At 42.4% G+C, this 12774-nt stretch overlaps 1 protein-coding gene across 1 annotated transcript; it reads left to right on the top strand.

Annotated features, from left to right (window-relative positions):
* The first annotated feature begins 300 nt into the window (after positions 1-300).
* LOC125179117 lies at positions 301-12484 on the top strand. The gene is made up of 6 exons (XM_047884307.1): positions 301-400; positions 5204-5317; positions 9077-9171; positions 9913-10078; positions 11399-11527; positions 12244-12484. The coding sequence occupies exons 1-6, from the start codon at positions 301-303 to the stop codon at positions 12357-12359; spliced, it is 720 nt and encodes a 239-aa protein (XP_047740263.1). The 3' UTR covers positions 12360-12484.
* Positions 12485-12774: the final 290 nt, after the last annotated feature.

Here is a 12774-nt window from a genome sequence, read left to right on the forward strand (position 1 = left end):
ACATCTGTTCTCTAGGAGGAGGATTTCAATTGTAGAGACCATCAGTAAGATCGGTAAAATATGACCATGGTTTCGTTTTATAAATAAATATGCTTTAAAAATATGACCATGCTTTATTCTGCACAAGAAATTTGCGCATATCTTTAGGATGAGATTCATTAAGGTGAATATCTCAACCCCAGATATCAAACATTTTGTCTATCATCACTAAAAAGGTAAAATTAAATTTTAATTATTTTTTGGTATCTATTAGCGAATTTTACAATTGGACTTCCCAGTGTTTAAAACGGTACGGGAATGATGGCTTGTCCCTGGGTTGTAGGAGGGCTTTTCCTGGCGCTGTATCTCACACACGCGACAGTGCTGTGCGATCAATCAACATTCGAGGCCAGGAATGCAGGTGAGTGGCGATATTTTGGAATCAGATAGTTTAAGCTGCAGCTTCTCTTAATGAAATTGTTATCAGTTGCCCTAATTGGATTACGCATCATTTAGTGACAGATCATGGCCATTGACGTATGAATTAAGCGTCTTGAGCAGTAAAATTCCGTTCACAACATAACCTTGCTATCCTTAGTGAGATAGGGGCAGTCCGAGACCCAGGCCGCCCTCAGCCCCGGCGGGCAGGTCCTCCATGCGGCATAATAAGAACATGTGCTGTGTTATCTCAATATAGTTTTAATGAGTCACTTGTTGACTAAGACCTGAGATGACAACAGAAAAACTTAGTTGAAGGATGTCTTATACGTTCGAATAATAGAAAAACGCAGTTTAACTATTCTAGATAGATATTCTAATAGATATTATCAGATTCAAAGCCTATTTTTAATCACGAGAGTTAAGCGCTACGAGGGAACACGACTGATAGATGTTTGAATGGAATATAAAAGTATAAAAAGTATAGTTGCATGCATATTTTAAAATTATGAAGAAAATGGCTTAATTAGAACTGCAGAGTGTCGACACTATCAGAGTCAAAGAAGCTAAGAACTTAATTGTCTCGGACAAATTTACGGCCGGACTTGCGGCTGGACTCGCGGCCGGTCTCCCCAAATTCAGTGAACAATAAATATCTCTCAAAGTAATGAACGTAGCTCGATGGAACTTGGTACACGTTTTTATTAGGGACCTTACGGTGATGTTTAGCTCGTAAAAAATTCAAATTTCGGCTTCATTCGTGAGTTATATGACGATACGTGCCGAAATTCGCAGCGAACAAGACATTTCTACCAAAGTACTGAACACATTCGAACGAAACTTTGAATATGCAAATCTAACCCCCCAACGGTGATGTTTAGCTCGTGATAATTTTTTAGATTTTGCCTTTGTTCAAGAGGTTTTTCCCATTTTTCTTTCATTCGTGATTTAAACAGCAATACGTGCTTAAATTCGCAGTGAACAAGAAATTTCTTCTAAAATGCTGATCAGATTTGAACGAAACTTCGTATACAAGTACCTAACCTCCCAACGGTGATGTTTAGCTCGTGATAATTTTTTTATTTTGCCTTCGTTTGCGAGCTATACGGCTTTACGTATACAGCTATTGCTTAATGCAAGTTTAAAAATCTGCCTGATAAATGCCGGTCGTGTCTCCGTATATCCGTATATAATGAAGTAGGCCTATAATGCAAATTTCCACTACTTGCTGTAAGACCACAAAGATTAAGTACATTGGACCGGCTCGTACGTGGGCGTTGAATTGGCTCTAGCTGTCAGTCTTAGTGTCAGATACGATACCGATCCAGACTTTCATACTGGTTCCTTTCTCATAGGATTTCGTCTCGGATGCCATGGTGAGTTACGTGCGATAGTGGTGAAATTTTGAATATGTTTACTTGATGAAATATCGTGAATTGTGTGATTATAACGATTTGTCATTTGTAGGTATTTACTTTTGTTTTCTGTTGTAGGATCGTGCGTTTTTCTCGTACCCCCATGCTCTAGCTCTCTCCTCGCCTTTTGCTCTCCGCGTATTTTAGCTCCCTCTGCCTTCAATTTGTTATTGCGCTTAGTTCATATGTCGCGTCTCTGTAAAACCGTTAGTTTTTATTTGTTTCGTTTTAATTTGCCGTTTATTTCTAATAAATTTGAGTAAGATTGTTTGAGTTATCTGTCCCCTCAGTCCAAGGTTTGCTAATAAATCCAATGGGGAAGTTGCATTTAATTTCCGATCATTGGTGGACATGGCAATTAGACCACCCGAACTTTTTTTGAGGTGGCGCGATTACCTATTTGGGAATTCAAGATTAGTTCGTCACACCGTATAACTCGCGAACGAAGACGCAATGGAAAAAATTTTTACGAGCTATACATCACCGTTGGGTCTGGTTGGGAGGTTAGGTTTTCATGTGCAATGTTTCATTCACAACTGTTCAGTATTTTAGAAGAAATTTCTTGTTCACTGCGAATTTAAGCACGTATTGCTGTTTAAATCGCGAATGACCTTATGATGAGTTTAGGACTTCGTAGTCCAAGGTCAAGCTGATGCTCCGCCTTCGTCATCCTCCGTCTTCAAGTCGTCGCTAGGCCAGTCACCCCGCCCTCGGATCCCGGATGTAACGTTGGACGTGTTCCGTCTATTTGGCCAGCTGATGCAAGATGCTGTTGCTTGTCACTTGCCGAGTATAGTTTCCCATAACTGGGCAATCCGGGATCTTCTACAGAAAGTTATCCAGTTGTCTCTTGATAGTCGCAAGGGTGAACTCCCCTCCTCTCAGCACTTTTGTTTTGGTAAGGCGTTAAACAGCCTTGGTCCTATCACGGACAGTGATCCCTCACAAAGAGTCGTACTCTGGCCGCGGCTCGGTTATTAAATGCGGGAATCCTGCACAGTTTCCCCCTCCTTTCGGTGTAGTGCTTCACAATTTTGTAGGTCTCACATTCAAAGTTGGAAGCCTGTCTGGTTATCATCTTCCAAGTGAACAGTATGATATACCTCTCTCTTCTCTCCTGTGAGTACAGTCCCATGTGTTTAACACTTTGACTCCGATTGCTTCATCTTGTACTATTATTTCATTTTTTGTACCGTTTTAAACAGGGTTGCCAGACGGTCATTTTTTCGGACCGTGATTCAGTTTTTCTCAATTGCGTTGGCGGGCTAAAATTTATGATAGGGGTACTTCCTAATTAAATTATTAAATTTTGAATACTGCAAAAAGAAAATAAATGGAATTTTTCAAGCGGAACCTGCAAATAAATTATGTATATACTGTTATTGAGTTATCAGCCTTTTTTTGCCTTTTTTGTTCTCGGATTTGGCCGATTTTATGCAACCTGAATTATGTTGTGGTACGCATATGTACCACTTCGGAGTCAACGTGTTAAGCCTTTCTCAGTAGTTCAGGTCCGGCTCCCTCATGCCGCAGATCCTGTACGTGAAGGTCCGCTGCACTGCCACCAGTTTCCGCACCGCAGCCGCCTTGAGCGGCACCCAAAGATGACAGCGGTATTTAATATTGGGGAGCACTAGGGCTCTGAATAGTGTAATCATTGACGCTGCTTCTCATGTTCGAAATGTCCGCCAGATCCACCCCTTCCTTTGTCTCCCTCGCGCAACTATTTCCTCGATGTGGTCATCGAACGTGGCTTCAGTACTCAACACTTCGAGATCTCGAACTAGTTGCTTCTCTTCAATTTCTGTGCCATCCGATGCCAAGTTGCGATGTGGCATCCCGGTCTCTGTGCCAACTCTGTATCTCGTTACTTCGAACTTGGTGCCGTTGAATTGCATGTTTTTCACTGGGGCCCAATCATAGATTTTTGACAAGTCGTCCTGTAACCTCTCGCAGGCTAGGTCCTCTTTAATCTTCATCAGCACTCTTGTATCGTCCGCAAATAACGATGTAGATACGTAGGTAAGTTCTGAGTAGATATCGACGATGTGGATGAGGAAGAGGATCGGTTTAAGAACTGGGCCCTGTGGAACTCCGCTTTTCACCCTCGCTTCTCTCCATTTCGAGTTTCCAATTGCGACAGCTTGTACTCTATCTATAAGGAAGTAGTGGATCCACACTAACAGGCTTCCTCCTACCACCAACAGCCTCAGCTTTCTAAAGAGCACCCCATGGTTAACTTTAAAAGCTTTAGCAAAGTCTAGGTAAACTACGTCTACGCCAGCTCCCTCCTCTAGCTAAACCACCCGGCAGTGATGGTGCTCCAGTAACTGTGACAAACCGGAACGATTACACCGGAAACCAGGCTGTCCATTATTATACAGGTCAGCCTCTTCCATATACTGGACAAGCCTCCTGGCCACTACCTTCTCTAAATCCTTGATCACCTGTGAGGTCAAGGTCACCTGTCTGTAATTTTGAAGTCTGTCCCTCGCGCCGCCTTTTGTGGATTGTCGTTATCAGTCCCACTTTTAGGCCCTCAAAAATAATTCCCTCCATCATCGAGGCTTTCCAGAGCATTGTCAGGTGGGCCTTAAGAGTTCCAACACACTTCTTCAACACTGCCGAAATTTCATCCGGTCCTGGTGCTGAAAACGTCGCCAATTCTTTGATACTTATTTTCATATCTTGTGGCCCAAACTCAATGTTCTCCAACCCCCTTCCACCAGGCAGCTCCTGGAGAACTTCGAATGAGGGTGAGATGGAAAAAAACTCGCGAACGGAGGTAAAATCTAAAATATAGCCGCGAGCTAAATATCACCGTTGGGAGGTTAGGTTTCTATATTCAAAGTTTCGTTCAAATCTGTACAGTAGTTTAGAAGAAATGTCTTGTTCGCTGCGAATTTCAGCATGTATCGTCATATAACTCACAAATGGAGGTGAAATTTCAAAAAAAATTCACGAGCTAAACATCACCGTTAGGTCCTAATAAATATGTGTACCAAGTTTCATAGCGCTACGTTTATTACTTTAGGAGATATTCCTTGTTCACTGAATTTGGAGATTTGCCGCGTGACCGGCCGCAAGTTCTGCCGTAAACTTGTCCGGGACGTGCTAAGAACCAATAGGGGTTGGCTTAAATAAACCCAGCCGATATGGTCTAAATAAAGATATGATTATCTTACCCTGGATTATAAGGTGCTTGAAATCAATGATTAGAGCGATATCCGTGCCGCAGTTTTGGTTCGTTTTGAAAATATTCGTTGAAGTGAAGAAAAAGTTGCTCTTTAAAACAGTCTTTCTTTTATTTTAATAAGTAAACGATGTTTGTATTCAAAAATACTTGAAGTCACGTTACAATAATATTGTAGGAAGAGACCAGCGCTACTCGGGGTCTATACTGCTGAGCACATCGGTCTTCAGCCGGTCTGCGTGCCTGAGCCTGTGTGGCAACAACCCGCGCTGCGACGGCTTCAGCTACGCAGGTGACGTATATTGGGTGACGTCACGCGCTGCCTCGGCTTCAGCTACGCAGGTGACGTATATTGGGTGACGTCACGCGCTGCCTCGGCTTCAGCTACGCAGGTGACGTATATTGAGTGACGTCATGTGCTGCGTCGGCTTTACATACGCAGATAACATGCAGTCTGTTTCAAATACTTTTGAAATCACTAAGCAAATCACGATAGATCTCAAGTTACCAAATTATTCTAATCACTGAAACCATTGTGTTTTTCTTCCATAAATGCTATACAATCTGTCTAGGGAGTGGGTGGTCGTGTGCGTACAAACTGCTAGGTGGGCAACCCTGTATTTAATTATAGTGTGGGACCTGTTATTGCTGCATGTTATTGCTGATTCTGGATGCTGTTCTGACCGTAGCCTGCATGCGTTTTTGTTACGGACGGATGGTATGAGTTTACGTGTTGGAGTTGATTTGGTGTATTTGCCTAAATGTGAGTCAATTTCATTCAGTTTTGGGTCAGTTGTTTATTTGTTAGGGACCAAGTTTGCTTCATGGAAGGATGTGACATAGGACGAATATGTATTTGCGTTTGAAGCTTGCAATTACGGGAATCCGGCTATTATATGGCCAATGGCGTACATGAAGTTGTAATACTTTTATTAAAAACCGGGGGATCATTGTGATGGGAGATATTTGAATAATTGCTTTTCTTTTTATTTATTAGTGTTTGATGTAGTTTCTATCCATGTTCACGAAAATGTCGTGAGGAACGAAGTTCATTAATGGCCTGTGCAGTTCAAATCAGAAGTGGTTGAATATTCTGCAAACGTTTACGTCCTTCACAGAAAGCTTCAATCCGTAGTCGTGCTTTCTCGGTTTGTCGAGGAACTGAATTGACGAGGGGTGAGAAAGATATGGTTGGCGCCCTTAGAAGCTCCTCAATGGTTTGATGGAGATTGGTTCGTTGAATCCAAGTACAAATAAAACTATTCTCCATATTGTCAGGTCGGTGATTTTTTTCTTGGGTCACGGTCATGATACTGAGTTTAAGCTATGTGGTGGGAGGGTTATTACAGGCTATGGGCCTATTTCTTCAACGCCGGCACTTCTATTCTATTCTATTCTTGATGTTTTTGACGGTGGTCTTTACTTTAATTAAGAGGCTGGAGTAATTTTTGTTTAGTTTCGGCTCTGGTATCTTCGTTAATAATGGAAAATTAGAAAACTTTGCGTGAGTCACGGTCGATTGAAGGTAGCGTCGAAGACGTTTCTCAGTGATTTGAAGCTTTTGAGGTCACCCAAGGCCGTTTGAAATAGTGCAGCTTTGTCAGTAAGGTTACTTAAAGGAAGGGGGATGATTTGATGTATTTAAAGGTAATCAAGGTGGCGCAGGATTGTTGTTGCCTCTTACCCTGTGAGAGGTCCGTGCTAGATGCCAGCAAGTCTCAACTTCACCCTTTAGTTATAATTTATATCCAAGCTCGTGTCATGGTATCTATTTAATGCCACTCTGATTATACATCTCTTTTACGATCCACCTGAGAACAAAGATTCGACGAATAACGTGCGAGATAAATAAACGCATTCATCTCCAGCTTTATATTAATGGTAGCCAACGAAGTCATTACAGAGGTACAAAAAAAATGGCTACACCTTCGGCCATCGCATAACGGAATACCACTACGCTCAGTACTGCATACCTGCGATCGTTCAAGCTGACTACTTAGGGTGGCCTACTAAAGTGTCCCATTCCTGTTATAAACGCGGTGCTTCCATCCCTGGTCTCGAGTCTCATCCACCCCGGTTTTCACAGAACCGTCTCCGTAACTTGACAATTTTGATACTTAATCAGTAACCCACATTCAACCAACCTTCTCTGCGTTTAATGTTTCAATTTAATTCTCTCCAATATCAGTAGAAGAACACGCCTAGCAGTCGAGCACGTTAGAGGACATAGTAGCCTATGAAGTTGAGTGTTCAAATCAATAACATCGTTAAGCCACAGCCACTGCTAGAGTCTGTCTCGTTGTCATGGACGTTTAAGCCCAGCATGGCTCCACACAAATAAACCTAACCTCATTCTCTGCAGTCTACAGCAGAGGTCACCAAACTTTTTTCACAGTGGGCCCGATAACTGAAAGAATGACGAGCGCGGGCCGCATAATCATTCTGTTCAATACTTGCAAGCCAGAACGAAAACTCTGGGGAAAAAAGATGAAAAACTAAGTTTAACATTCCATGTTAATCAAAGAACAAAGAGAACCAACATTTTATTTGCTAAAAGTTTTCCAAAGAAGGCGACGTAAGCAAAAAGATAGTTACATCAGACCTAGTGTGCACATATCCGAATCTCACAAACTAAACCGCAAAAATGGTTAGCGAGATTTGTGAAACTGACGATCGGCTTTCAAGATATCGTCAATGTTTGGTTTGGAATTGCTGCATCCAATCAAGAGAATTGCTTTCAAATGTTCATCAGTCAATCTCGTTCGACGTGTTGACTTCTCATACTTCATTTTTAAAAATGTCTGCTCACAGACATAAGTTGTTCTAAACACTGATGCCATACCAGCGGCAAATTTTCAATTTCGGAAACTCGGGATCAGGTAAGCAGCGGTAAAATTCGACAAGTTTTCCTTCTCTGTGCTTCTCTTTCAACAAGTCATTTGCTTGCTAATCAATGAACTCCAACTGTAGTTCAACTGGCACATCATCAAGGTTACAATCACACGGATTCTGGAACAGAAGAATGTCACTCTCAGTTCAGTCGAGAACTGAAAATCTCTCCAAAAAATGCTTCTTCAAGTCACAATAATCTTTTTGGAAAATCGAGGTTGACATCTTCAGTGATTGAAGCGCAAAACTCTCTGAAACAGTGAAAACCATGGTGACGTCAGAGCGTAGGTGGAGTTACCGTAAGCCGGGGAAGGACTTGGGATGGCGCGAAATAAACAAATATTACAATAAACAAGAATACCTAGATACAATAATTGAAAATAGTAAATTTAAGGTACATAGCGGTCAGCAGGTCTCCGCACGTGCGAAGATTTCCTAGTATTATAATTATAAACTTTAAATTGTATCACAACATCTCGTGTTCCAACCGTTTTATCAAGCAAATTAGTTAAAGTACCGTCGACGGGCCTGATGAACTGACGTCGCGAGCCGGATTCGGCCTGCGGGCCGTAGTTCGGTGACCCCAGTCTACAGCAAGGTAGATTGTCGGAGTTTGGAGGGAGGAACATGCCTGGTTACCAAGTCATGAAGTCATGGAGACAAGACTAGCATGAGCAGTGGGATGGGCTGACGGTGTTACTAGCACGGTTTGCTGCTTTGCAGCTCTGAGACTGAGTGTAGCTGTGCAGTGTGCATGCTTAGATTAAGCGTTAAATCCAGAGCTAGTTTAATTAAGAGTTGAATTCTTGGTATGCGGCTGCGTCTCTCCACCCACTGACACAATTCCGGAATTAGATGGAGACAAGGTATCAGATAGAAATGTGCAGTTAGATATACATTTGAATTGAAATAAACCGAGGAACATAATAAATTAGGCCACTAGTTCCCATCGACAAGCAGAGACATTTATGTTACGATAAATCCTGCCAGCTTGGGAAAAAGAGCAATATACTCGCACTCCAAGAACAGAACCTTTCATATCGCATGTCGCAAAAGCTTAGGGAGTTGGAGATTACACAGTAATTCCTTAAAATAACTTTTAATTGCGCTGTGGTAATAATTAAAGCTCTACATGCCAAAACTAATTGTTTCTAATTTGCAGGAGGTTCGTGCCAGCTGATGAGCTGCGTGACGGGCCTGGTGGCGGCGGCAGGTTGGATCTCCTACGAAATGACTTTTCCTCTTCGCCATTACACGGTGAGAGGGAAGTCTCCTCAGACTTCATTCTCTATCATTTTGGTAGCTTAAATTACAACAGGCATCATTCAGAATGTCAACATCAATAGATGATCGAAGAAAATAGTTTTTAGCGCATTTTCTCATTTCTGAAAAAATGCACTATTGTGCTCGCCATGTCCGTCTGTCCGTCCGTCCTTCTGTCCGTCCGTGACTTCACGTTTTCGTCGACGAGAAAATGCGCTCTCTGACACTCACTGCAGTGAGTACTGAGTTATTATATTTTTTAGATTATATCAGTTCAGTATTTATTGCTAGTATTTAATACCAATGTTCACCAACATCGTTCTTATCAGGTATTAACCATCAAAAATTGATTCCTCTCTGGAAACTATGTTGCTCTGAAAAAACACAATGAAATAGGTAGGAGACAGGCTGACAGGTAAAAAAGTATGATCTGTCTATTTGTTGATTCCTGGCGATTATTATAACTTACCTAGACGTCAACTCTGTACTTGTATAAAAGCATGCGTCTCGAGAAGCAGCGTCTCAGTTTCCAAAAGAAATAATTTTTTGCATCCAAAGGACGATACACAGAAGATCATAAAACAGAGAAGTACGCCATGCTCATTCTTGATGCCAGGGAACTGTGATACCAGTTAACGCCCTTGTCAATACCAGGTTGTATAACTTGTGAGGAGCATGATTTTTTGCTGCAGCGATTGTCAAGCGTTCAATCCCTAAAATATTATTCGCCTGAAGCCCCAAGGTGCCTGCGTGACCTGCCCCTGTTCCGGAGCAAAAGAGTGCGTGAGCTACTCAACCCTCGCACCCATGCCGTACACCTACCAGGCCGCCTACGCCGCACTGCCAGGCTACATCTGCACCGCGGCTCAGCCTTTCATTGACCAGCGCAAACAGAACAAAAGTATGTCGACGGAGAATGGCTCCGTTAGTCAAAAGGATTTCTTTTTGGAATTCTATGCTAATTTTAAAATTCTTTCAGTGTTAGTTGAATTTAACTTCATTTTTAGTGTCGATATATTATTAATTTAACGCTAGTAAAGTGAGACGCGAGAAAGAAAAATGATCAAGCCCGCATAGACAAATACTCATTCATTTGCGACTTAGTGGCCAGCCAATGATACATTTTCGTATCGTGAACTGGAATTTATTGTGAAACAGTCTGAAGAGTCCTCAATTGTAGGCTTTTTGGGAAACGGTTACCGATCTCAAATAAACGCCTACTGCACTCGCCATCCATCAATGACCGACACTAAGTAGAATCAGTGTATTCTCAACCAACACCTACACACTTTGGCCGACGTTTATACATCTCAAGCGATATCTACACAACACTGGCGACATCTTCTCTTCTCAAGCGACACTTACCCGCCTCAGGCAAATCCAACACAGCTCAGACGATTCCTGCACAACGCAGGCGATACCAACACAACACAGGAGAACCTATACAGCTGAGGCGACTCCTACCCTATGTTCGTAGATCAAATTTTGACCACACTCGTCCATGGCCATTCTCATGCGCCTCCTTCGTCGTCCGCCATCTTCAAGCCATCGATAGGCAGGTCGCTCTCCATAGGGGCTCCGAGGGTGGCATTGAACGTGACAACCGTGCATCTGCCATCAGTTCGCTTGCTGATGCAAGGTGCTGCTGCTTGCCTCTTGTTCATAGCAGCGAGCAGAGACAAACGGTATGGCCGTATGGGATCCTGCTAAAAACTCAACCGGTCGTCTCTTGAAGGTCTCGGGCTGCAGTCCCCTCCCTGCTTTTAGCTCAATCGGCAAATCATTGCACAGCGTCTTTCCCGCCTCAAAATTAAGTCCGCGCAGAGTCTACTAAACTCTGGCCGCGGAACGGTTGTAATCGGGGTGTATCCTGCCTGCACAGTCCTCCTTTTCTCAATAAGTACATAAATCAGCGACAGACAACGGGCCTATTTTTTCAGCGCTGACCCAACAATATTATACTATTAATAGTAATTTGAAGTATACACAAGTGATACTTTCAATAATGCTCCTCAAAGTAGGTAATTACGATTAATGGCACTAATATTAAATTTACTACTAGGAACGGTTATTTAATTATGAGAACGAGTTTGCTTACGCCTGGGTGTAAGTTCATGATTCACTGGGATGTTTAAACTCATAACCCATCAAGAGTCACTGGAATGTTTAAACTCATAACCCATCAGTAGACTCATTCCTCATCTGTGTTTGCTTTCGCCAGGCTGCAAGTTCGTGAGTCACTGGAACGTGGAGGTGACTGATGCCTGCATCTCCGTCGCATCTTCCCTCTCCGAGACCTTCACTGCCTGCTCAGCCTATGACTGCTTGTCGTTGCTTGCTGTGTTTGGTTGTAAGTTTATAAAATCAGACGTGACTTTAACCTTTATTCACTTCACTGCCTGCTCAGCCTACGACTGCTTGTCTTTGCTTGCTGTGTTTGGTTGTAAATTTATAAAATCAGACGTGACTTTAACCTTTATTCACTTCACTGCCTGCTCAGCCTATGACTGTTTGTCGTTGCTTGCTGTGTTTGGTTGTAGGTTTATAAAATCAGACGTAACTTTAACCTCTATTCACTTCACTGCCTGCTCAGCCTACGACAGTTTGTCGTTGCTTGCTGTGTTTGGTTGTAAGTTTATAAAATCAGACGTGACTTTAACCTCTATTCTGGCAATTTCATTTACTCCTTAAATTTTTTGCCAACATGCCTGAAACATAAATTGAAAAAGTTTTGCCGCATAATAATATTGAATATATCTGTTAAAGAATTGAATTAGCTGAAAATAGACGAGAGTATCAATCATATTGCAAGAGCATAAACATAACTGTGACCTAAGTGAAAATGAAAGCCAAAGGAAATTAATTATGTTGACCAAAACGCTATGTAAAGGATCCTTCGGCAAAACTTAGTGTGATGGATAAAAATATGATTTAAAGGCAGGCCATGAGCCTCGTGTGCACTTTTAAAGTTGTGAGTAATTATCTTAACGTCTGGTGATCCATTGCAGATGCGTTTGGTGAATATAAAATCTGTGGTGTTCACATAGCATTTCTGTTCTGTTGCAGCGAATGATGTATATGGGTACCTTTCCCCGACCTTGGCCCCTCTGGTGGGGAGCGCGACCACACCCAGTCAGAACTCCACATGGATAAAGGTCAGCTGGTTCCCAGAGTGCGCCTGAAATCTCAATACTGCTTCTGTACCTGGACCATGCATGCTTGGGACCTGCGAGTGGTACCACGAGCGGACTTGGACAATGCATGCAACTTGGGACCTGCGAGTGGTACCACGAGCGGACTTGGACCATACACGTAACTTNGGTGCCCTGCAAGCAAAGATGACATGTTTAATATGATTATGGAAACATGTCCTCTTCTCGTGCTTGTGGTGCCCTGCAAGCAAAGAGGACATGTTTAATATGATTATAGAAACATGTCCTCTTCTCGTGTTTGTGATGCCCTGCAAGCAAAGCGGACATGTTTAATATGATTATAGAAACATGTCCTCTTCTCGTGTTTGTGATGCCCTGCAAGCAAAGATGACATGTTTAATATGAATATAGAAACATGTCCTCTTCTGATTATGGTGCCTCATGT

This window comes from Hyalella azteca, unplaced genomic scaffold, assembly GCF_000764305.2.
Source record: "Hyalella azteca isolate HAZT.00-mixed unplaced genomic scaffold, Hazt_2.0.2 contig15126, whole genome shotgun sequence".
Lineage (NCBI taxonomy): Eukaryota > Metazoa > Arthropoda > Malacostraca > Amphipoda > Hyalellidae > Hyalella > Hyalella azteca.